At 45.2% G+C, this 27,500-nt stretch overlaps 1 protein-coding gene across 14 annotated transcripts in view; it reads left to right on the forward strand.

Moving 5' to 3' along the window:
- Positions 1-27,500, forward strand: part of scrib (scribble planar cell polarity protein) — a 106,175-nt gene that overhangs the window by 7,370 nt on the left and 71,305 nt on the right. For all 14 annotated transcript variants that reach the window (XM_087788413.1, XM_087788400.1, XM_087788404.1 and 11 more), the window contains exons 3-16: positions 15,237-15,354; positions 15,942-16,020; positions 17,114-17,203; positions 17,306-17,362; positions 20,597-20,660; positions 22,231-22,305; positions 22,361-22,505; positions 23,192-23,310; positions 23,364-23,563; positions 23,621-23,787; positions 23,850-23,986; positions 26,800-26,904; positions 27,189-27,323; positions 27,377-27,500. The exon at positions 27,377-27,500 is cut by the window's right edge and continues 284 nt beyond it. In XM_087788413.1, the coding sequence (XP_087644539.1) occupies positions 15,237-15,354; positions 15,942-16,020; positions 17,114-17,203; positions 17,306-17,362; positions 20,597-20,660; positions 22,231-22,305; positions 22,361-22,505; positions 23,192-23,310; positions 23,364-23,563; positions 23,621-23,787; positions 23,850-23,986; positions 26,800-26,904; positions 27,189-27,323; positions 27,377-27,500 (1,615 nt within the window). The remainder of the gene's footprint in view (positions 1-15,236; positions 15,355-15,941; positions 16,021-17,113; positions 17,204-17,305; positions 17,363-20,596; positions 20,661-22,230; positions 22,306-22,360; positions 22,506-23,191; positions 23,311-23,363; positions 23,564-23,620; positions 23,788-23,849; positions 23,987-26,799; positions 26,905-27,188; positions 27,324-27,376) is intronic.

Below are 27,500 nucleotides of genomic sequence, written 5' to 3' on the forward strand. Positions count from 1 at the left end.
AAGTCCATGAGATCCATGAGATCCATGAGATCCATGAGATCCATGAGATCCATGAAGTCCATGAGATCCATGAGGTCCATGAAGTCCATGAAGTCCATGAGATCTGGTCTTAAGCTAAGCCTGTGTTGAATCTCATCCTCCACTGAAGTTCAGACTCATATGTACGAAGAATTGCATTGATTTCCTACTAAAAATGTTAATTTGAACCCAAATGATGCACAAAAAAATTCATGTGTAAGAATCTGTTCTTGACACGAATTCAAACCCTTTTCCTTGTTCATCAAAATCAACAAAGAATTCAGGCGGGTTCATCCCTTTCCATGCTTTCAAGATGTCATCATGTTCAAATGAAGAAAGACTTAAGTTTCTCCATTTCTGTGATCATGAAAAAACAAAAACAAATGAAAACATGAATTCAAACTAACAGTTTATATTTGTTAATTTTAAACATGTCTGATATGAATCACACAAGTGGATTAATTACATTTTAAAACATCTTCAGATGAAGTTTAGAGAATAAAACTGTTGATCAGTATATTCTTATTATATTCTTATTATACTCTTATTACATTCTTATTATACTCTTATTATATTCTTATTATATTCTTATTATACTCTTATTACATTCTTATTATACTCTTATTATATTCTTATTATATTCTTATGATACTCTTATTATATTCTTATTATATTCTTATTATACTCTTATTACATTCTTATTATATTCTTATTATATTCTTATTATACTCTTATTACATTCTTATTATATTCTTATTATATTCTTATTATATTCTTATTATACTCTTATTATATTCTTATTATATTCTTATTATATTCTTATTATATTCTTATTATATTCTTATTATGTTCTTATTACATTCTTATTATATTCTTATTATATTCTTATTACATTCTTATTACATTCTTATTATATTCTTATTATATTATTATTACATTCTTATTATATTCTTATTATATTCTTATTATATTCTTATTACATTCTTATTACATTCTTATTATATTCTTATTATATTCCTGAGATCATTTCAAGGTCATTTACAAATGGTCATCATGTGATGTTGTATTAATACAAGTGTTTTAAGGATGTTTCCTCGATCACGTGATCATGAGGAAAACCAGCATTTGTTGCTTTCATTGAAGCTGCAGCTTAACTATGATGGAAGTGACGTCATGTTTGTGACTCTAGAGAAGAACCTGAAGTGACTTCATGTTTGTGACTCTAGAGAAGAACCTGAAGTGACGTCATGTTTGTGACTCTAGAGAAGAACCTGAAGTGACGTCATGTTTGTGACTCTAGAGAAGAACCTGAAGTGACTTCATGTTTGTGACTCTAGAGAAGAACCTGAAGTGACGTCATGTTTGTGACTCTAGAGAAGAACCTGAAGTGACGTCATGTTTGTGACTCTAGAGAAGAACCTGAAGTGACTTCATGTTTGTGACTCTAGAGAAGAACCTGAAGTGACTTCATGTTTGTGACTCTAGAGAAGAACCTGAAGTGACTTCATGTTTGTGACTCTAGAGAAGAACCTGAAGTGACGTCATGTTTGTGACTCTAGAGAAGAACCTGAAGTGACGTCATGTTTGTGACTCTAGAGAAGAACCTGAAGTGACGTCATGTTTGTGACTCTAGAGAAGAACCTGAAGTGACTTCATGTTTGTGACTCTAGAGAAGAACCTGAAGTGACTTCATGTTTGTGACTCTAGAGAAGAACCTGAAGTGACTTCATGTTTGTGACTCTAGAGAAGAACCTGAAGTGACATCATGTTTGTGACTCTAGAGAAGAACCTGAAGTGACGTCATGTTTGTGACTCTAGAGAAGAACCTGAAGTGACTTCATGTTTGTGACTCTAGAGAAGAACCTGAAGTGACTTCATGTTTGTGACTCTAGAGAAGAACCTGAAGTGACGTCATGTTTGTGACTCTAGAGAAGAACCTGAAGTGACTTCATGTTTGTGACTCTAGAGAAGAACCTGAAGTGACGTCATGTTTGTGACTCTAGAGAAGAACCTGAAGTGACGTCATGTTTGTGACTCTAGAGAAGAACCTGAAGTGACTTCATGTTTGTGACTCTAGAGAAGAACCTGAAGTGACGTCATGTTTGTGACTCTAGAGAAGAACCTGAAGTGACTTCATGTTTGTGACTCTAGAGAAGAACCTGAAGTGACGTCATGTTTGTGACTCTAGAGAAGAACCTGAAGTGACGTCATGTTTGTGACTCTAGAGAAGAACCTGAAGTGACGTCATGTTTGTGACTCTAGAGAAGAACCTGAAGTGACGTCATGTTTGTGACTCTAGAGAAGAACCTGAAGTGACGTCATGTTTGTGACTCTAGAGAAGAACCTGAAGTGACGTCATGTTTGTGACTCTAGAGAAGAACCTGAAGTGACGTCATGTTTGTGACTCTAGAGAAGAACCTGAAGTGACGTCATGTTTGTGACTCTAGAGAAGAACCTGAAGTGACTTCATGTTTGTGACTCTAGAGAAGAACCTGAAGTGACGTCATGTTTGTGACTCTAGAGAAGAACCTGAAGTGACGTCATGTTTGTGACTCTAGAGAAGAACCTGAAGTGACGTCATGTTTGTGACTCTAGAGAAGAACCTGAAGTGACGTCATGTTTGTGACTCTAGAGAAGAACCTGAAGTGACGTCATGTGTGTGACTCTAGAGAAGAACCTGAAGTGACGTCATGTTTGTGACTCTAGAGAAGAACCTGAAGTGACTTCATGTTTGTGACTCTAGAGAAGAACCTGAAGTGACTTCATGTTTGTGACTCTAGAGAAGAACCTGAAGTGACTTCATGTTTGTGACTCTAGAGAAGAACCTGAAGTGACGTCATGTTTGTGACTCTAGAGAAGAACCTGAAGTGACGTCATGTTTGTGACTCTAGAGAAGAACCTGAAGTGACGTCATGTTTGTGACTCTAGAGAAGAACCTGAAGTGACGTCATGTTTGTGACTCTAGAGAAGAACCTGAAGTGACGTCATGTTTGTGACTCTAGAGAAGAACCTGAAGTGACGTCATGTTTGTGACTCTAGAGAAGAACCTGAAGTGACGTCATGTTTGTGACTCTAGAGAAGAACCTGAAGTGACGTCATGTTTGTGACTCTAGAGAAGAACCTGAAGTGACTTCATGTTTGTGACTCTAGAGAAGAACCTGAAGTGACGTCATGTTTGTGACTCTAGAGAAGAACCTGAAGTGACGTCATGTTTGTGACTCTAGAGAAGAACCTGAAGTGACGTCATGTTTTTGACTCTAGAGAAGAACCTGAAGTGACGTCATGTTTGTGACTCTAGAGAAGAACCTGAAGTGACGTCATGTTTGTGACTCTAGAGAAGAACCTGAAGTGACGTCATGTTTGTGACTCTAGAGAAGAACCTGAAGTGACGTCATGTTTGTGACTCTAGAGAAGAACCTGAAGTGACGTCATGTTTGTGACTCTAGAGAAGAACCTGAAGTGACGTCATGTTTGTGACTCTAGAGAAGAACCTGAAGTGACGTCATGTTTGTGACTCTAGAGAAGAACCTGAAGTGACTTCATGTTTGTGACTCTAGAGAAGAACCTGAAGTGACTTCATGTTTGTGACTCTAGAGAAGAACCTGAAGTGACGTCATGTTTGTGACTCTAGAGAAGAACCTGAAGTGACGTCATGTTTGTGACTCTAGAGAAGAACCTGAAGTGACGTCATGTTTGTGACTCTAGAGAAGAACCTGAAGTGACTTCATGTTTGTGACTCTAGAGAAGAACCTGAAGTGACGTCATGTTTGTGACTCTAGAGAAGAACCTGAAGTGACGTCATGTTTGTGACTCTAGAGAAGAACCTGAAGTGACGTCATGTTTTTGACTCTAGAGAAGAACCTGAAGTGACGTCATGTTTGTGACTCTAGAGAAGAACCTGAAGTGACGTCATGTTTGTGACTCTAGAGAAGAACCTGAAGTGACGTCATGTTTGTGACTCTAGAGAAGAACCTGAAGTGACGTCATGTTTGTGACTCTAGAGAAGAACCTGAAGTGACATCATGTTTGTGACTCTAGAGAAGAACCTGAAGTGACGTCATGTTTGTGACTCTAGAGAAGAACCTGAAGTGACGTCATGTTTGTGACTCTAGAGAAGAACCTGAAGTGACTTCATGTTTGTGACTCTAGAGAAGAACCTGAAGTGACGTCATGTTTGTGACTCTAGAGAAGAACCTGAAGTGACGTCATGTTTGTGACTCTAGAGAAGAACCTGAAGTGACGTCATGTTTTTGACTCTAGAGAAGAACCTGAAGTGACGTCATGTTTGTGACTCTAGAGAAGAACCTGAAGTGACGTCATGTTTGTGACTCTAGAGAAGAACCTGAAGTGACGTCATGTTTGTGACTCTAGAGAAGAACCTGAAGTGACGTCATGTTTGTGACTCTAGAGAAGAACCTGAAGTGACTTCATGTTTGTGACTCTAGAGAAGAACCTGAAGTGACTTCATGTTTGTGACTCTAGAGAAGAACCTGAAGTGACGTCATGTTTGTGACTCTAGAGAAGAACCTGAAGTGACGTCATGTTTGTGACTCTAGAGAAGAACCTGAAGTGACGTCATGTTTGTGACTCTAGAGAAGAACCTGAAGTGACGTCATGTTTGTGACTCTAGAGAAGAACCTGAAGTGACGTCATGTTTGTGACTCTAGAGAAGAACCTGAAGTGACGTCATGTTTGTGACTCTAGAGAAGAACCTGAAGTGACGTCATGTTTGTGACTCTAGAGAAGAACCTGAAGTGACGTCATGTTTGTGACTCTAGAGAAGAACCTGAAGTGACTTCATGTTTGTGACTCTAGAGAAGAACCTGAAGTGACGTCATGTTTGTGACTCTAGAGAAGAACCTGAAGTGACGTCATGTTTGTGACTCTAGAGAAGAACCTGAAGTGACGTCATGTTTTTGACTCTAGAGAAGAACCTGAAGTGACGTCATGTTTGTGACTCTAGAGAAGAACCTGAAGTGACGTCATGTTTGTGACTCTAGAGAAGAACCTGAAGTGACGTCATGTTTGTGACTCTAGAGAAGAACCTGAAGTGACGTCATGTTTGTGACTCTAGATAAGAACCTGAAGTGACATCATGTTTGTGACTCTAGAGAAGAACCTGAAGTGACATCATGTTTGTGACTCTAGAGAAGAACCTGAAGTGACGTCATGTTTGTGACTCTAGAGAAGAACCTGAAGTGACGTCATGTTTGTGACTCTAGAGAAGAACCTGAAGTGACATCATGTTTGTGACTCTAGAGAAGAACCTGAAGTGACGTCATGTTTGTGACTCTAGAGAAGAACCTGAAGTGACTTCATGTTTGTGACTCTAGAGAAGAACCTGAAGTGACTTCATGTTTGTGACTCTAGAGAAGAACCTGAAGTGACGTCATGTTTGTGACTCTAGAGAAGAACCTGAAGCGATCAAACATTATTTTGTTCGATATATTAATAAAAAAAAACAAGCTTATAATTCTATATCGTTTTTCTGAATTGTGTAAAATGACTGTCGCATGTTTTGCTCTTTTTATTCTCGATTCATATGAACTTTGCCGTGCGTTCAGTGGAAGAGGCGGGAGTTCTGATTGGCTGCTGTGCATGTCAATCAAATTGTCAACCAATCGGCGCAATAACCATCCGTCTATTTTCTTATATCATAATTTATTAAATCACGCAAGAGCTTCGACGTATTGCCCACCCCTGCTGTAGTGTAACGGCGGAGTAATACTGTGGGGTAACTGTGGAGTAATACTGTAGAGGAACTCTGGAGTAATACTGTAGAGGAACTGTGGAGTAATACTGTGGGGTAATACTGTGGAGTAATTCTGTGGTGTAATACTGTGGTGTAATACTCTGGAGTAATACTGTAGAGGAACTCTGGAGTAATACTGTAGAGTAACTGTGGAGTAATACTGTGGGGTAATACTGTGGAGTAATTCTGTGGTGTAATACTGTGGTGTAATACTGTAGAGTAACTGGAGTAATACTGTGTTGTAATACTGTGGAGTGAATGTGAAGCAACTGTGGAGTAATACTGTGGAGTAACTGTTGAGTAATACTGTGGAGTAACTGTTGACTAATACTGTGGAGTAATACTGTGGGGTAACTGTGGAGTAATACTGTAGAGGAACTGTGGAGTAATACTGTAGAGTAACTGTGGAGTAATACTGTGGGGTAATACTGTGGAGTAATTCTGTGGTGTAATACTGTGGTGTAATACTGTAGAGTAACTGGAGTAATACTGTGTTGTAATACTGTGGAGTGAATGTGAAGCAACTGTGGAGTAATACTGTGGAGTAACTGTTGAGTAATACTGTGGAGTAACTGTTGACTAATACTGTGGAGTAATACTGTGGAGTAATACTGTGGAGTAATACTGTGGCGTGAATGTGAAGCAACTGTGGAGTAATACTGTGGAGTAACTGTTGAGTAATACTGTGGAGTAACTGTGGAGTAATACTGTAGAGTAATACTTCAGAGGAACTGTGGAGTAACTGTTGACTAATACTGTGGAGTAACTGTTGAGTAATTCTGTGGATTAACTGTTGAGGAACACTGTGGAGTAATACTGTGGAGTAATACTGTGGAGTAACTGTGGAGTAATACTGTGGGGTAATACTGTGGAGTAATTCTGTGGTGTAATACTGTGGTGTAATACTGTAGAGTAACTGGAGTAATACTGTGGAGTAATACTGTGTTGTAATACTTTGGAGTGAATGTGGAGCAACTGTGGAGTAACTGTTGACTAATACTGTGGAGTAATACTGTGGAGTAACTGTTGAGTCATACTGTGGAGTAATACTGTGTTGTAATACTGTGGTGTGAATGTGGAGCAACTGTGGAGTAATACTGTGGAGTAACTGTTGAGTAATACTGTGGAGTAACTGTTGACTAATACTGTGGCGTAATACTGTGGAGTAACTGTTGAGTCATACTGTGGAGTAATACTGTGTTGTAATACTGTGGCGTGAATGTGGAGCAACTGTGGAGTAATACTGTGGAGTAACTGTTGAGTAATACTGTGGAGTAACTGTGGAGTAATACTGTGGAGTAACTGTTGAGTAACACTGTGGAGTAAATGTGGAGTAATACTGTGGGGTAATACTGTGGACTAACTGTGGAGTAATACTGTGGAGTAATACTGTGGAGTAACTGTTGAGTAACACTGTGGAGTAAATGTGGAGTAATACTGTGGAGTAATACTGTGGAGTAACTGTGGAGTAATACTGTGGAGTAATTCTGTGGTGTAATACTGTGGTGTAATACTGTAGAGTAACTGGAGTAATACTGTGGAGTAATACTGTGTCGTAATACTTTGGAGTGAATGTGGAGCAACTGTGGAGTAATACTGTGGAGTAACTGTTGACTAATACTGTGGAGTAATACTGTGGAGTAACTGTTGAGTCATACTGTGGAGTAATACTGTGTTGTAATACTGTGGCGTGAATGTGGAGCAACTGTGGAGTAATACTGTGGAGGAACTGTGGAGTAATACTGTGGAGTAACTGTGGAGTAATACTGTAGAGTAATACTTCAGAGGAACTGTGGAGTAACTGTTGACTAATACTGTGGAGTAACTGTTGAGTAATTCTGTGGAGTAATACTGTGGAGTAACTGTTGAGTAATATTGACTGTAAAGTTGACCTTGAAGACACAACATTAACACCTGATACTTCATGAAGTGTTGATGAAACACACAGCATTATGTGTTACATGATGACACGTCACATCCTGGTGTGAACACACATGACATTTGTTCCTGATGTTTGTTCCTGATCCTGATGTTTGTTCCTGATGTTTGTTCCTGATCCTGATGTTTGTTCCTGATCCTGATGTTTGTTCCTGATCCTGATGTTTGTTCCTGATCCTGATGTTTGTTCCTGATCCTGATGTTTGTTCCTGATCCTGATGTTTGTTCCTGATCCTGATGTTTGTTCCTGATCCTGATGTTTGTTCCTGATCCTGATGTTTGTTCCTGATCCTGATGTTTGTTCCTGATCCGACTCGGTTCCACTGCAGATGTAAACACTGTCCTGAAGAATCACTCGTGCACTTGACACGCCTCTGACCTCTGACCTCGTCCAGTGATGTCACTGGTGTTGATCTTGTGAGCAGGAAGTCTCGCTGACAACTGTTTTACTACACAAATATTCTGTGAAACATTTACACAAAAGTAACACAACATTGTTAAAGGAGGTAGAAGTAAATATTCTTCAGTCTTGACAAATACTTTTACACATAAATACCTATAAATAAATGATATAAAAGCACTTACATGCATATCCTTTTTGTAAATAAACACAATAGAACATGAACATATACAAGAACATAATGTATACACATAAATACTGCAGTATTAATATTATCCCGTACAACACTATTTTCTTTCTAGATGCATCTCCTCGTCCTCAGTTCTTTTATTGACTAGTGTTCTGTAGTTCTTTGTTCAAACAGTACTTTGACCTTCTGTCCATCAAGGTTACCCTGAAAATACTCCACATAGTCTCCTCCTCGTGGGACACTTCCTGTGTGCGGCAGACACAGGAAGGACACACAAACTCAACACACAAACTCAACACACTTGCACCTCCTGCTTGTGTGTTGGTGACACAACATCAGGCGAGTCATGCTTCATTTGACGCGAACACAAGAGGTCAACGGAAGCTCAGCAGGGGTCACTGTCCAGACAATACACTCACACACGGACACACACAGACACTCACACACGCACAACACACACACACACACACACACACACACACACACACACACGCACAACACACACACACACACACGGACACACTCACAGACACTCACACACACACACGCACAACACACACACACACAGACACTCACACACACACACGCACAACACACACACACGGACACACTCACAGACACTCACACACTCACACACACAGAACACACACGGACAAACACACAGACACTCACACACACACACAATGACACGATTGTAGCAACACGACACACTCTGGTGTGTCAGGAGATCATGTTGTGGATTCATGTGGAGGCAGCGGTTGACGGTTCAATTCCTGCTGCTGGTGCTGAAGAGTCGAGTCACTGTGAACCTTCTTCAGTGTCACTGCAGGATCAACTGTATCCTCTCGTCCTCAGTCACCGCCGTAATAACATCTAGATCTATGAAGTGCACAACTGTCTGTATCCTCTCGTCCTCAGTCACCGCCGTAATAACATCTAGATCTATGAAGTGCACAACTGTCTGTATCCTCTCGTCCTCAGTCACCGCCGTAATAACATCTAGATCTATGAAGTGCACAACTGTCTGTATCCTCTCGTCCTCAGTCACCGCCGTAATAACATCTAGATCTATGAAGTGCACAACTGTCTGTATCCTCTCGTCCTCAGTCACCGCCGTAATAACATCTAGATCTATGAAGTGCACAACTGTCTGTATCCTCTCGTCCTCAGTCACCGCCGTAATAACATCTAGATCTATGAAGTGCACAACTGTCTGTATCCTCTCGTCCTCAGTCACCGCCGTAATAACATCTAGATCTATGAAGTGCACAACTGTCTGTATCCTCTCGTCCTCAGTCACCACCGTAATAACATCTAGATCTATGAAGTGCACAACTGTCTGTATCCTCTCGTCCTCAGTCACCGCCGTAATAACATCTAGATCTATGAAGTGCACAACTGTCTGTATCCTCTCGTCCTCAGTCACCGCCGTAATAACATCTAGATCTATGAAGTGCACAACTGTCTGTATCCTCTCGTCCTCAGTCACCGCCGTAATAACATCTAGATCTATGAAGTGCACAACTGTCTGTATCCTCTCGTCCTCAGTCACCGCCGTAATAACATCTAGATCTATGAAGTGCACAACTGTCTGTATCCTCTCGTCCTCAGTCACCGCCGTAATAACATCTAGATCTATGAAGTGCACAACTGTCTGTATCCTCTCGTCCTCAGTCACCGCCGTAATAACATCTAGATCTATGAAGTGCACAACTGTCTGTATCCTCTCGTCCTCAGTCACCGCCGTAATAACATCTAGATCTATGAAGTGCACAACTGTCTGTATCCTCTCGTCCTCAGTCACCACCGTAATAACATCTAGATCTATGAAGTGCACAACTGTCTGTATCCTCTCGTCCTCAGTCACCGCCGTAATAACATCTAGATCTATGAAGTGCACAACTGTCTGTATCCTCTCGTCCTCAGTCACCGCCGTAATAACATCTAGATCTATGAAGTGCACAACTGTCTGTATCCTCTCGTCCTCAGTCACCGCCGTAATAACATCTAGATCTATGAAGTGCACAACTGTCTGTATCCTCTCGTCCTCAGTCACCGCCGTAATAACATCTAGATCTATGAAGTGCACAACTGTCTGTATCCTCTCGTCCTCAGTCACTTCTCCTCGTCCATGAGTGTTGAAGTGCATCAGGATCTACTTGTTTATCTCCGTCACACTGAGGCGATAATAAAAATACAGACATTGTAATTCTGGTCTTGTTCAGGTTGTTTATGTCAAAGGTCACATAGAGGTCATGGAGGGGTCATGGCAGTGGCGCAGTAAGAGTGAACTTTGCATGATGATCCTGGGCTGGAGTAACGAGCGTCGCATGCAAAGATATTTGTTTTCACCGCGAGTCTCTGTGTGCGACTGAAGATGATTGACAGTGTTGACACACACACACACCCTCCTGTCTCACAACTACACATGACCTTGTGTGTAACGAGAGCAACAACCACACTAAATCCAGAACTACACACGTCTGACGGTCGACTGTTTTTTTTTTCACACAATTACTGTGTGACACTAACACACAATTACTGACGGTGACACTAACACACAATTACTGACGGTGACACTAACACACAATTACTGACGGTGACACTGACACACAATTACTGACGGTGACACTGACACACAATTACTGACGGTGACACTAACACACAATTACTGACGGTGACACTAACACACAATTACTGACGGTGACACTAACACACAATTACTGACGGTGACACTAACGCACAATTACTGACGGTGACACTGACACACAATTACTGACGGTGACACTAACACACAATTACTGACGGTGACACTAACACACAATTGCTGACGGTGACACTAACACACAATTACTGACGTTGACACTAACACACAATTACTGTGTGACACTAACACACAATTGCTGACGGTGACACTAACACACAATTACTGACGGTGACACTAACACACAATTGCTGACGGTGACACTAACACACAATTACTGACGGTGACACTAACACACAATTACTGACGGTGACACTAACGCACAATTACTGACGGTGACACTGACACACAATTACTGACGGTGACACTAACACACAATTACTGACGGTGACACTAACACACAATTACTGACGTTGACACTAACACACAATTACTGTGTGACACTAACACACAATTACTGACGTTGACACTAACAAACAATTACTGACGGTGACACTAACGCACAATTACTGTGTGACACTAACACACAATTACTGTGTGACACTAACACACAATTACTGACGTTGACACTAACAAACATTACTGACGGTGACACTAACACACAATTACTGTGTGACACTAACACACAATTACTGACGTTGACACTAACAATTACTGTGTGACACTAACACACAATTACTGACGGTGACACTAACACACAATTACTGTGTGACACTAACACACAATTACTGACGTTGACACTAACAATTATTGTGTGACACTAACACACAATTACTGACGGTGACACTAACACACAATTACTGACGGTGACACTAACACACAATTACTGTGTGACACTAACACACAATTACTGACGTTGACACTAACAAACAATTACTGTGTGACACTAACACACAATTACTGACGGTGACACTAACACACAATTACTGACGGTGACACTAACACACAATTACTGACGGTGACACTAACACACAATTACTGACGGTGACACTGACACACAATTACTGACGGTGACACTAACACACAATTACTGACGGTGACACTGACACACAATTACTGACGGTGACACTGACACACAATTACTGACGGTGACACTGACACACAATTACTGTGTGACACTAACACACAATTACTGATGGTCTCACACACACACACACACAGGAAGTACACAGGCAGGCGCAGGAAGTACACATGCAGGCACAGGAAGTACACAGGCAGGCACAGGAAGTACACATGCAGGCACAGGAAGTACACAGGCAGGCACAGGAAGTACACAGGCAGGGACAGGAAGTACACAGGCAGGGACAGGAAGTACACAGGCAGGCACAGGAAGTACACAGGCGGGGACAGGAAGTACACAGGCAGGGACAGGAAGTACACAGGCAGGCACAGGAAGTACACAGGCGGGGACAGGAAGTACACAGGCGGGGACAGGAAGTACACAGGCGGGGACAGGAAGTACACAGGCAGGGACAGGAAGTACACAGACAGGCACAGGAAGTACACAGGCAGGCACAGGAAGTACACAGGCAGAGACAGGAAGTACACAGGCAGGCATAGGAAGTACACAGGCAGGGACAGGAAGTACACAGGCAGGGACAGGAAGTACACAGGCAGGGACAGGAAGTACACAGGCAGGGACAGGAAGTACACAGGCAGGGACAGGAAGTACACAGGCAGGGACAGGAAGTACACAGGCAGGCACAGGAAGTTGTTTCAGGACAGTGATTACAGTCTTACTGTGATGATCCAACATCCAATCATGTGCTTCTACATCGTCACATGATCGTCTGTGCGTCACATGATTTCGATTTAGATTCATGAAGAGTTAGAATATTATATTTTATATGTATTTATATATATATATATATATATATATAAATATATATATATATGTATATAATATTAACTGTTATTAAATAATTAAAGACCTTTGGATGTAGAAATGATTAAGTCCATAAATATTTCAATAAAGTTTGAACATTTGTGTTGATGACACTGATGTGAACATGTTGTGTTGTTGAAGGACACACACTGTGTTGTGAAGGACACACACTGTGTTGTTGAAGGACACACACTGTGTTGTTGAAGGACACACACTGTGTTGTGAAGGACACACACTGTGTTGTTGAAGGACACACACTGTGTTGTGAAGGACACACACTGGTTAACGACACACTGGTTTGTGGGTCAGTGTAGGAGTCTGTTGTGTGTCTGCATGAATGACTGTCTCACCTCCTTTATCTCGTCTTCCTGACCCACAATGAAGACCAGGGGGGAGGGGTCAGTGGGCGGGGGGGCAGCAGGGGTCAGTGGGCGGGGGGGCAGCAGGGGTCAGTGGGCGGGGGGGCAGCAGGGGTCAGTGGGCGGGGGGGCAGCAGGGGTCAGTGGGCGGGGGGGCAGCAGGGGTCAGCATTCATGAGCAGGATCTTCATGGACCTGCTGCTTCACTCTCAGAACTGAACATGTAGTTTGACCTTTGAGTCCTTAGATTGACCTCTGTCTTCAAAACATATATAGTGATGTACTGTGATAGTGTAGTAACAAGTATATATGTGTAGTATTGTCCAGTACTTGACTCTGGTGTTGTGATAGTGTAGTAACAAGTATATATGTGTAGTATTGTCCAGTACTTGACTCTGGTGTTGTGATAGTGTAGTAACAAGTATATATGTGTAGTATTGTCCAGTACTTGACTCTAGTGTTGTGATAGTGTAGTAACAAGTATATATGTGTAGTATTGTTCAGTACTTGACTCTGGTGTTGTGATAGTGTAGTAACAAGTATATATGTGTAGTATTGTCCAGTACTTGACTCTAGTGTTGTGATAGTGTAGTAACAAGTATATATGTGTAGTATTGTTCAGTACTTGACTCTGGTGTTGTGATAGTGTAGTAACAAGTATATATGTGTAGTATTGTCCAGTACTTGTCTCTGGTGTTGTGATAGTGTAGTAACAAGTATATATGTGTAGTATTGTCCAGTACTTGACTCTGGTGTTGTGATAGTGTCATAACAAGTATATATGTGTAGTATTGTCCAGTACTTGACTCTGGTGTTGTGATAATGTAGTAACAAGTATATATGTGTAGTATTGTCCAGTACTTGACTCTAGTGTTGTGATAGTGTAGTAACAAGTATATATGTGTAGTATTGTCCAGTACTTGACTCTGGTGTTGTGATAGTGTAGTAACAAGTATATATGTGTAGTATTGTCCAGTACATGACTCTGGTGTTGTGATAGTGTAGTAACAAGTGTGTGTGTGTGTGTGTGTGTGTGTGTGTGTGTGTGTGTGTGTGTGTGTGTGTGTGTGGGTGTGGGTGTGGGTGTGTGTGTGTGTGTGGCTCTTTCTGTCGTTCCTGCTCTAATTGAAATGACAGCAGACACTAAATGGACTCACTTGACTGGAACAATGTTGTCTCTGTAGCATCAGCTCAGTACTGGAATGTTACACACACACACACACACACACACACCTACACACACACACACGCACACACCTACACACACACACACACACACACACACACACACACGCACACACCTACACACACACACACGCACACACCTACACACACACACACACACACACACACGCACACACCTACACACACACACACACACACACACACACACACACACACACACACCTACACACACACACCTACACTCACACACACACACACTCACACACTCACACACCTACACTCACACACACACACACTCACACACCTACACTCACACACACACACACACACACACACACACACACTCACACACACCTACACTCACACACACACACACCTACACACACACACACACCTACACGCACACACACACCTACACACACACACACTCACACACGCACACCTAAACATACACTCTCACACACACACACTCGCACACACACACACACACACCTACACACACACACCTACACACACACTCGCACTAACACACACACACACACACACCTACACACACACACTCACACCTACACACACACACACACCTAAACACACTATTGTAACATTTTATTGTGTCTCTCACAACATGATGTTATAATGTGTGTGTGTTGTTTACACTGTTGTTACACTTTATTGTGTGTCTCCTGCACTTCATACTAAACTCTGCAGACACAGTTGTGTTGTTTGAACCATTGTTGTGTTGTCCTGGTGACACTTTAGCCTGGTTGTGATCACTTGACTCTCATGAAGTCGTTCTTCTCTGCAGTCGTTCTTCAGACTCTCTAACCTGAGGAAGCTGAGTTTGAGTGACAACCTGATCCAGAGACTTCCTGCTGATGTGGCTTCGTTCACTCAACTGGTGGAACTAGACCTGTCCAGGAATGGTATGTTCTTCTTCATCATCTTCATCATCTTCATCATCTTCATCTTCTTCATCATCTTCATCATCTTCATCTTCTTCATCATCTTCATCATCTTCATCTTCTTCATCATCTTCATCTTCATCATCATCTTCCTCATCATCATCTTCATCTTCATCATCATCATCATCATCATCTCATCATCATCATCATCATCTTCATCATCTTCATCATCTTCATCATCTTCATCATCTTCATCTTCATCATCATCTTCATCATCTTCATCATCTTCATCATCTTCATCATCTTCATCTTCATCATCATCTTCCTCATCATCATCTTCACCATCATCTTCATCATCATCATCATCATCTTCCTCATCATCATCTTCATCATCATCTTCCTCATCATCATCTTCACCATCATCTTCATCATCTTCATCTTCATCATCATCTTCCTCATCATCATCTTCACCATCATCTTAATCATCATCTTCATCATCATCTTCATCATCTTCATCTTCATCATCATCTTCCTCATCATCATCTTCACCATCATCTTCATCATCATCTTCATCTTCATCATCTAATGACATGATTCTTTCTCCACAGACATCACTGAGATCCCAGAGAGCATCAAGTTCTGTCGCTCACTAGAAATCGCCGACTTCAGTGGAAACCCTGTGAGCAGGTGATGGTTCTATTGTCTTCTTCACATGATGGTTCTATTGTCTTCTTCACATGATGGTTCTATTGTCTTCTTCACATGATGGTTCTATTGTCTTCTTCACATGATGGTTCTATTGTCTTCTTCACATGATGGTTCTATTGTCTTCTTCACATGATGGTTCTATTGTCTTCTTCACATGATGGTTCTACTGTCTTCTTCACATGATGGTTCTATTGTCTTCTTCACATGATGGTTCTACTGTCTTCTTCACATGATGGTTCTATTGTCTTCTTCACATGATGGTTCTATTGTCTTCTTCACATGATGGTTCTATTGTCTTCTTCACATGATGGTTCTATTGTCTTCTTCACATGATGGTTCTACTGTCTTCTTCACATGATGGTTCTATTGTCTTCTTCACATGATGGTTCTATTGTCTTCTTCACATGATGGTTCTATTGTCTTCTTCACATGATGGTTCTACTGTCTTCTTCACATGATGGTTCTACTGTCTTCTTCACATGATGGTTCTACTGTCTTCTTCACATGATGGTTCTATTGTCTTCTTCACATGATGGTTCTACTGTCTTCTTCACATGATGGTTCTACTGTCTTCTTCACATGATGGTTCTATTGTCTTCTTCACATGATGGTTCTACTGTCTTCTTCACATGATGGTTCTACTGTCTTCTTCACATGATGGTTCTACTGTCTTCTTCACATGATGGTTCTATTGTCTTCTTCACATGATGGTTCTACTGTCTTCTTCACATGATGGTTCTACTGTCTTCTTCACATGATGGTTCTACTGTCTTCTTCACATGATGGTTCTATTGTCTTCTTCACATGATGGTTCTACTGTCTTCTTCACATGATGGTTCTACTGTCTTCTTCACATGATGGTTCTACTGTCTTCTTCACATGATGGTTCTATTGTCTTCTTCACATGATGGTTCTACTGTCTTCTTCACATGATGGTTCTACTGTCTTCACATGATGGTTCTACTGTCTTCACATGATGGTTCTACTGTCTTCTTCACATGATGGTTCTACTGTCTTCTTCACATGATGGTTCTATTGTCTTCTTCACATGATGGTTCTACTGTCTTCGCAGGTTACCGGACGGCTTCACTCAACTGCGAGCTCTGGCTCACTTGGCTCTCAACGAGGTGTCGCTGCAGAGTCTTCCTCAAGACATGGGAAAGTGAGTGTGTGTGAATGTGTGTGTGTGTGAATGTGTGTGTGTGTGAGTGTGTGTTTGAGTGACTGATGAACTGATGAACTGATGATTGTCTCTCCTCTCTAGTCTGGACAACCTGGTGACGCTGGAGCTCCGAGAAAACCTGCTCAAGTCTCTTCCCTCGTGAGTGTCTCACTTGAATCTCTGTGGTCCACGAATGTTGTCCTTGAAGGCATCACCAATACTGTCCTTGAAGGCATCACCAATACTGTCCTTGAAGGCATCACCAATACTGTCCTTGAAGGCATCACCAATACTGTCCTTGAAGGCATCACCAATACTGTCCTTGAAGGCATCACCAATACTGTCCTTGAAGGCATCACCCATACTGTCCTTGAAGGCATCACCAATACTGTCCTTGAAGGCATCACCAATACTGTCCTTGAAGACATCACCAATAGTGTCCTTGAAGGCATCACCAATAGTGTCCTTGAAGGCATCACCAATACTGTCCTTGAAGGCATCACCAATAGTGTCCTTGAAGGCATCACCAATACTGTCCTTGAAGGCATCACCAATATTGTCCTTGAAGGCATCACCAATACTGTCCTTGAAGGCATCACCAATACTGTCCTTGAAGGCATCACCAATAGTGTCCTTGAAGGCATCACCAATACTGTCCTTGAAGGCATCACCAATACTGTCCTTGAAGGCATCACCAATACTGTCCTTGAAGGCATCACCAATACTGTCCTTGAAGGCATCACCAATAGTGTCCTTGAAGGCATCACCCATACTGTTGTTGAAGGCATCACACATACTGTCCTTGAAGGCATCACCAATACTGTCCTTGAAGGCATCACCAATACTGTCCTTGAAGGCATCACCAATACTGTCCTTGAAGGCATCACCAATAGTGTCCTTGAAGGCATCACCCATACTGTCCTTGAAGGCATCACACATACTGTCCTTGAAGGCATCACCAATACTGTCCTTGAAGGCATCACCAATACTGTCCTTGAAGGCATCACCAATAGTGTCCTTGAAGGCATCACCCATACTGTTGTTGAAGGCATCACACATACTGTCCTTGAAGGCATCACCAATACTGTCCTTGAAGGCATCACCAATACTGTCCTTGAAGGCATCACCAATACTGTCCTTGAAGGCATCACCAATAGTGTCCTTGAAGGCATCACCAATACTGTCCTTGAAGGCATCACACATACTGTCCTTGAAGGCATCACCAATACTGTCCTTGAAGGCATCACCAATACTGTCCTTGAAGGCATCACACATACTGTCCTTGAAGGCATCACACACACTGTCCTTGAAGGCATCACACATACTGTCATTGAAGGCATCACCAATACTGTCCTTGAAGGCATCACCCATACTGTCCTTGAAGGCATCACCAATACTGTCCTTGAAGGCATCACCAATAGTGTCCTTGAAGCCATCACCAATACTGTCCTTGAAGGCATCACCAATAGTGTCCTTGAAGGCATCACCAATACTGTCCTTGAAGGCATCACACATACTGTCCTTGAAGGCATCACACACACTGTCCTTGAAGGCATCACACATACTGTCATTGAAGGCATCACCAATACTGTCCTTGAAGGCATCACCCATACTGTCCTTGAAGGCATCACCAATACTGTCCTTGAAGGCATCACCAATAGTGTCCTTGAAGCCATCACCAATACTGTCCTTGAAGGCATCACCAATAGTGTCCTTGAAGGCATCACCAATACTGTCCTTGAAGGCATCACACATACTGTCCTTGAAGGCATCACACATACTGTCCTTGAAGGCATCACCAATACTGTCCTTGAAGGCATCACCAATAGTGTCCTTGAAGGCATCACCCATACTGTTGTTGAAGGCATCACACATACTGTCCTTGAAGGCATCACCCATACTGTCCTTGAAGGCATCACCCATACTGTCCTTGAAGGCATCACCAATACTGTCCTTGAAGGCATCACCAATACTGTCCTTGAAGGCATCACCAATACTGTCCTTGAAGGCATCACCAATACTGTCCTTGAAGGCATCACCAATAGTGTCCTTGAAGGCATCACCCATACTGTTGTTGAAGGCATCACACATACTGTCCTTGAAGGCATCACCAATACTGTCCTTGAAGGCATCACCAATACTGTCCTTGAAGGCATCACCAATACTGTCCTTGAAGGCATCACCAATAGTGTCCTTGAAGGCATCACCCATACTGTCCTTGAAGGCGTCACACATACTGTCCTTGAAGGCATCACCAATACTGTCCTTGAAGGCATCACCAATACTGTCCTTGAAGGCATCACCAATAGTGTCCTTGAAGGCATCACCCATACTGTTGTTGAAGGCATCACACATACTGTCCTTGAAGGCATCACCAATACTGTCCTTGAAGGCATCACCAATACTGTCCTTGAAGGCATCACCAATACTGTCCTTGAAGGCATCACCAATACTGTCCTTGAAGGCATCACCAATAGTGTCCTTGAAGGCATCACCAATACTGTCCTTGAAGGCATCACACATACTGTCCTTGAAGGCATCACCAATACTGTCCTTGAAGGCATCACCAATACTGTCCTTGAAGGCATCACACATACTGTCCTTGAAGGCATCACACACACTGTCCTTGAAGGCATCACACATACTGTCATTGAAGGCATCACCAATACTGTCCTTGAAGGCATCACCCATACTGTCCTTGAAGGCATCACCAATACTGTCCTTGAAGGCATCACCAATAGTGTCCTTGAAGCCATCACCAATACTGTCCTTGAAGGCATCACCAATACTGTCCTTGAAGGCATCACCAATACTGTCCTTGAAGGCATCACACATACTGTCCTTGAAGGCATCACCAATACTGTCCTTGAAGGCATCACCCATACTGTCCTTGAAGGCATCACTAACACTGTCCTTGAAGGCATCACCAATACTGTCCTTGAAGGCATCACTAATACTGTCCTTGAAGGCATCACCCATACTGTCCTTGAAGGCATCACACATACTGTCCTTGAAGGCATCACCAATACTGTCCTTGAAGGCATCACCCATACTGTCCTTGAAGGCATCACTAATACTGTCCTTGAAGGCATCACCAATACTGTCCTTGAAGGCATCACTAATACTGTCCTTGAAGGCATCACCACGACAAACAACATTACACACAGACCAGATGTTTGTGTCACAAAACAACAATAACAACGAGTCGTAACGACTGCTGCCATCTAGAGGCCGGAAGTTTAACGACAACACAAAATGTTACATGTTAGTTGTAAAACTATTACAAACGTATGAAGTATTTCCCATAAAACATGTAGAAGAATGAGGTCACAGGTCAATGTTGATAATGTCACATGTTATCGTCTCTTCACATACGTGTCTCATGTCCCTCAGGTCCGTGTCCTCGCTGGTCAAACTGGAACAGCTGGACCTCGGCAGCAACGACCTGGAAGTCTTGGTATGTGTGTCATCATCTTGGATCAGAGTCGCACTTGGTTCTGGTTCTGGTTCTGGTTCTGGTTCTGGTTCTGGTTCTGGTTCTGACCCAACACTGACCAGTCGACTGTAGTTTATATTTATATATTGTTCACTTCTTGATCACAAGTATGCTTTAGTTCAAGGTCAGTTTAGCTGCAAACATGGTTTCACTCTTGGACTTGATGGACCTTCACAGGACCTGGTTTAACCCTGATCACTTCTTCTTCTTCCTCTTCTCCTTCTTCCTCTTCCTCTTCTTCTCCTTCTCCTTCTCCCTCTTCCTCTCCTTCTCCTTCTCCTTCTTCCTCTTCTTCTTCCTCTTCCTCTTCTTCCTCTTCCTCTTCTTCCTCTTCCTCTTCTCCTTCTTCCTCTTCTTCTCCTTCTTCCTCTTCCTCTTCTCCTTCTTCCTCTTCCTCTTCTCCTTCTCCTTCTTCCTCTTCCTCTTCTCCTTCTTCCTCTTCCTCTTCCTCTTCTTCTCCTTCTTCCTCTTCCTCTTCTTCTCCTTCTTCCTCTTCCTCTTCTCCTTCTTCCTCTTCTTCTCCTTCTCCTTCTTCCTCTTCCTCTTCTTCTCCTTCTTCCTCTTCCTCTCCTTCTCCTTCTTCCTCTTCCTCTTCTTCTCCTTCTTCCTCTTCCTCTTCTCCTTCTTCCTCTTCTTCTCCTTCTTCCTCTTCCTCTTCCTCTTCTTCTCCTTCTTCCTCTTCCTCTTCTCCTTCTCCTTCTTCCTCTTCCTCTTCTTCTCCTTCTTCCTCTTCCTCTTCTTCTCCTTCTTCCTCTTCTCCTTCTTCCTCTTCTTCTCCTTCTCCTTCTTCCTCTTCCTCTTCTTCCTCTTCTTCTCCTTCTCCTTCTTCCTCATCCTCTTCTTCTCCTTCTTCCTCTTCCTCTTCTCCTTCTTCCTCTTCTTCTCCTTCTTCCTCTTCCTCTTCCTCTTCTTCTCCTTCTTCCTCTTCCTCTTCTACTCCTTCTCCCTCTTCCTCTCCTTCTCCTTCTTCCTCTTCCTCTTCTTCTCCTTCTTCCTCTTCCTCTTCTCCTTCTTCCTCTTCTTCTCCTTCTTCCTCTTCCTCTTCTCCTTCTTCCTCTTCCTGTTCTTTTCCTTCTTCCTCTTCCTCTTCTTCTCCTTCTTCCTCTTCCTCTTCTTCTCCTTCTCCTTCTCCTTCTTCCTCTTCTCCTTCTTCCTCTTCTTCTCCTTCTTCCTCTTCCTCTTCTTCTCCTTCTCCTTCTCCTTCTCCTTCTCCTTCTTCCTCTTCTTCTCCTTCTCCTTCTCCTTCTCCTTCTTCCTCTTCTCCTTCTTCCTCTTCTTCTCCTTCTTCCTCTTCCTCTTCTCCTTCTTCATCTTCTTCTTCTTCTTCTTCCTCTTTGTCTTTCTCTTCCTCTTCCTCTTCCTCTTCTCCTTCTTCCTCTTCCTCTTCTTCTTCCTCTTCTTCTCCTTCTTCTTCCTCTTCCTCTTCCCCTTCTTCTCCTTCTCCTTCTTCATCTTCTTCCTCTTCCTCTTCCTCTTCCTCTTCCTCTTCTCCTTCTTCCTCTTCCTCTTCCTCTTCTTCTTCTTCCACCAGCCGGAGACGGTCGGGTCTCTGCCTAACCTGAGGGAGCTGTGGCTGGACCGGAACCAGCTGTCGTCCTTACCTCCGGTGAGACCTCACTCTGGCCGTGGGAATGTTTCGTCCGTTAACACTTGTGCTGCAGGAGCTCGGGAACCTGCGGAGACTGGTGTGTCTGGACGTGTCTGAGAACCGTCTGGAGGATCTTCCTGCTGAGCTCAGTGGCCTCCTGGCGCTGACGGACCTGCTGCTCACACAGAACCTGCTGGACCTGGTCCCAGACAGCATCGGTGAGGGAGTGACATGGATCCAGTTCATGAAGACAAACATACCTTCATCTTCTCAAGCGTTCAATCAAGTGTAGATGGAAGTCATGACTAGAACAAACGCCCCCTCTGGTCAGAGGCCGCCACTGCAGCAGATCAGGATGGACAGACGAGGAGAGAAGAGAGGAAAGAGTTGATGTGTAGAAATGAAGGTCGCACTGGATGGAAAATATAAAAAAGGAGGCTTGTAGAGGAAGGAGGGAGAGGTTGCTTGTGGAAAAGAAGAGAAAGTATGGAGTTAAAAAGACAGCAGAGAAGAAAAGAGGTAAAGACGGCAGAAATATGAGTGTTGGAAGAAGAGGATGGATGGAGGGAGGGAGAGAGGGAGGGAGGGAGGGAGGGAGGGAGGGAGGGAGGGAGGGAGGGAGGGAGGAAGGAAGGAAGGAAGGACAGTCAAGGAAGGAAGGAAGGAAGTAAGGAAGTAAGGAAAGAAAGAAAGAAAGAAAGAAAGAAAGAAAGAAAGAAAGAAAGAAAGAAAGAAAGAAAGAAAGAAAGAAAGAAAGAAAGAAAGAAAGAAAGAAAGAAAGAAAGAAAGAAAGAAAGAAAGAAAGAAAGAAAGAAAGAAAGAAAGAAAGAAAGAAAGAAAGAAAGACAGTCAAGGAAGGACAGTCAAACAGGAAGTCTGGTCACATGACATGTTCTCCTCACAGGTTGCCTGAAGCAACTGTCCATCTTGAAAGTGGACCAGAACCGTCTGACTCAGCTGACGGACTCCATAGGCGAGTGTGAGAACCTGACGGAGCTGGTTCTGACGGAGAACCTGCTGCAGGTACGTGTCCGGCGCCCCCTGCTGTGACGAGGCGTGACTGACGTGCTCCACAGACGCTGCCTCGCTCGCTGGGGAAGCTGAAGAAACTGACCAACCTGAACGTGGACCGGAACCGTCTGGGCCGGATCCCTGCAGAGCTGGGAGGTTGTTCTGGTCTCAACGTGCTCTCGCTCAGAGACAACCGGCTCTCGCTGCTGCCGTCCGAGCTCGCCGACGCCACCGAGCTGCACGTGCTGGACGTGGCCGGGAACAGGTGAAGACACCTGACCTGACCTGACCTGACCTGACCTGACCTCTCTGTCCTCTACAGACTACAGAACCTGCCGTTCTCGCTCACCAACCTCAACCTCAAGGCCATGTGGTTGGCCGAGAACCAGTCTCAGCCGATGCTGAAGTTCCAGACGGAGGACGACGAGCGCAGCGGAGAGAAGGTTCTCACCTGTTACCTGCTGCCCCAGCAGCCCTCGCCCAGTCTGGGTGAGTCCCTGGACCAGGACGTGGTCGAGAAGATCCTTCATGACCATCACATGTGTCCTCAGAGAACCTGCTGCACAACAGTGTGGACGACAGCTGGACCGACAGCAACCTCAACAGAGTCTCCGTCATCCAGTTCCAGGAGGAGACCAAAGCTGAGGAGGACGAGGACGAAGACGAGGACGCGGCAGCCGAGCGCAGGGTGAGTGTGGAGGGAGGAGGACTCATGTCCTCGACTCGTGTCCTCGACTCGTGTCCTCGACTCGTGTCCTCGACTCGTGTCCTCGACTCGTGTCCTCGACTCGTGTCCTCGACTCGTGTCCTCGACTCGTGTCCTCGACTCGTGTCCTCGACTCGTGTCCTCGACTCGTGTCCTCGACTCGTGTCCTCGACTCGTGTCCTCGACTCGTGTCCTCGACTCGTGTCCTCGACTCGTGTCCTCGACTCACGACTCATGTCCTCGACTCGTGTCCTCGACTCACGACTCATGTCCTCGACTCGTGTCCTCGACTCGTGTCCTCAACTCGTGTCCTCAACTCGTGTCCTCGACTCGTGTCCTCGACTCATGTCCTCGACTCACGACTCATGTCCTCGACTCGTGTCCTCGACTCGTGTCCTCAACTCGTTCCTCAACTCCTGTCCTCGACTCGTGTCCTCAACTCGTTCCTCAACTCATGTCCTCGACTCGTGTCCTCGACTCGTGTCCTCGACTCGTGTCCTCGACTCGTGTCCTCGACTCGTGTCCTCGACTCGTGTCCTCGACTCGTGTCCTCGACTCGTGTCCTCGACTCGTGTCCTCGACTCGTGTCCTCGACTCATGTCCTCGACTCACGACTCATGTCCTCGACTCGTGTCCTCGACTCGTGTCCTCGACTCGTGTCCTCGACTCGTGTCCTCGACTCGTGTCCTCGACTCATGTCCTCGACTCACGACTCATGTCCTCGACTCGTGTCCTCGACTCGTGTCCTCGACTCGTGTCCTCAACTCGTGTCCTCAACTCGTTCCTCAACTCGTGTCCTCGACTCGTGTCCTCGACTCATGTCCTCGACTCACGACTCATGTCCTCGACTCGTGTCCTCGACTCGTGTCCTCAACTCGTTCCTCAACTCCTGTCCTCGACTCGTGTCCTCGACTCATGTCCTCGACTCACGACTCATGTCCTCGACTCGTGTCCTCGACTCGTGTCCTCAACTCGTTCCTCAACTCCTGTCCTCGACTCGTGTCCTCGACTCATGTCCTCGACTCACGACTCATGTCCTCGACTCGTGTCCTCGACTCGTGTCCTCGACTCGTGTCCTCGACTCGTGTCCTCGACTCGTGTCCTCGACTCGTGTCCTCGACTCACGACTCGTGTCCTCGACTCGTGTCCTCGACTCACGACTCGTGTCCTCGACTCACGACTCGTGTCCTCGACTCGTGTCCTCGACTCGTGTCCTCGACTCACGACTCGTGTCCTCGACTCACGACTCATGTCCTCGACTCATGTCCTCGACTCGTGTCCTCGACTCGTGTCCTCGACTCGTGTCCTCGACTCGTGTCCTCGACTCGTGTCCTCAACTCGTTCCTCAACTCGTGTCCTCGACTCGTGTCCTCAACTCGTTCCTCAACTCGTGTCCTCGACTCGTGTCCTCAACTCGTGTCCTCGACTCGTGTCCTCGACTCGTGTCCTCGACTCACGACTCATGTCCTCGACTCATGTCCTCGACTCGTGTCCTCGACTCGTGTCCTCGACTCGTGTCCTCGACTCGTGTCCTCGACTCGTGTCCTCGACTCGTGTCCTCAACTCGTTCCTCAACTCGTGTCCTCGACTCGTGTCCTCGACTCGTGTCCTCAACTCGTGTCCTCGACTCGTGTCCTCAACTCGTTCCTCAACTCGTTCCTCAACTCGTGTCCTCGACTCACGACTCATGTCCTCGACTCGTGTCCTCGACTCGTGTCCTCGACTCGTGTCCTCGACTCGTGTCCTCGACTCGTGTCCTCGACTCGTGTCCTCGACTCGTGTCCTCGACTCGTGTCCTCGACTCGTGTCCTCAACTCGTTCCTCGACTCGTGTCCTCGACTCGTGTCCTCGACTCGTGTCCTCAACTCGTGTCCTCGACTCGTGTCCTCAACTCGTTCCTCAACTCGTGTCCTCGACTCACGACTCATGTCCTCGACTCACGACTCATGTCCTCGACTCACGACTCATGTCCTCGACTCACGACTCATGTCCTCGACTCACGACTCATGTCCTCGACTCGTGTCCTCGACTCATGTCCTCGACTCGTGTCCTCGACTCGTGTCCTCGACTCGTGTCCTCGACTCGTGTCCTCGACTCGTGTCCTCAACTCGTTCCTCGACTCGTGTCCTCAACTCGTTCCTCAACTCGTGTCCTCGACTCGTGTCCTCGACTCATGTCCTCGACTCGTGTCCTCGACTCGTGTCCTCGACTCGTGTCCTCAACTCGTTCCTCAACTCGTGTCCTCGACTCGTGTCCTCAACTCGTGTCCTCGACTCGTGTCCTCAACTCGTGTCCTCGACTCGTGTCCTCGACTCGTGTCCTCGACTCACGACTCATGTCCTCGACTCATGTCCTCGACTCGTGTCCTCGACTCGTGTCCTCGACTCGTGTCCTCAACTCGTTCCTCAACTCGTGTCCTCGACTCGTGTCCTCGACTCGTGTCCTCGACTCGTGTCCTCAACTCGTTCCTCAACTCGTGTCCTCGACTCGTGTCCTCGACTCGTGTCCTCAACTCGTGTCCTCGACTCGTGTCCTCAACTCGTTCCTCAACTCGTGTCCTCGACTCACGACTCATGTCCTCGACTCACGACTCATGTCCTCGACTCACGACTCATGTCCTCGACTCACGACTCATGTCCTCGACTCGTGTCCTCGACTCATGTCCTCGACTCACGACTCATGTCCTCGACTCACGACTCATGTCCTCGACTCACGACTCATGTCCTCGACTCGTGTCCTCGACTCATGTCCTCGACTCACGACTCATGTCCTCGACTCGTGTCCTCGTCCTTCAGGGTCTGCAGCGGCGAGCGACTCCTCACCCCAGCGAGCTGAAGGTCATGAAGAAGGTCATCGAGGACAGAAGAAGCGAAGCCTCCAGAGACGACTCTGATCCTCAGGTGAGATCACTGGTCACATGATCACGTTCTTGAACCAGTGAATATTTCCTCGATATTTTCTGCATTAAAAGGTTTGTTTGGATGTAAATAATAAAGAGTCTCCAGACAGAAGCAACAGAGCTCAGAGCGACTGGATCAACTTTCATCCAATCACGTGATGACCTTGTGAAGTAGACGCTCAGGATCCTGTAGCTCGGTCTCTGTTGCTTCTGTCTGACGAGTCATGATCCACTGAAACATCCTGGGGTCACGAGGTCACCGGGGTCAAACGCTTGCGTCCTCAGAAGCGTCTCAGCGACCTGTCGACTCACAGCCACGACTCGCAGGCGTCCAACAGCACGCTGTCGGCCGCGTCCCACGAGGACCGGCGCGTCCAGGAGGACGAGGACCTGGACGAGATGGAGGTCGAGTACATCGAGGTACGTGTCTCTGGCTCGCGCCCTCGGCCTCGCTGACCTCCGACCCCCCGCAGCCCTCCGTGCACTTCGCCGAGGACCACATCATCCGCTGCCGGGACGAGGAGGACGAGCGCGGCGAGGAGGACGAGGACAGGGCGCCCGAGAAGCAGCGTCTCATCAGGAAGGACACGCCGCACT

Source organism: Callionymus lyra, chromosome 4 (assembly GCF_982586985.1).
Source record: "Callionymus lyra chromosome 4, fCalLyr1.hap1.1, whole genome shotgun sequence".
NCBI classification, from domain to species: domain Eukaryota; kingdom Metazoa; phylum Chordata; class Actinopteri; order Syngnathiformes; family Callionymidae; genus Callionymus; species Callionymus lyra.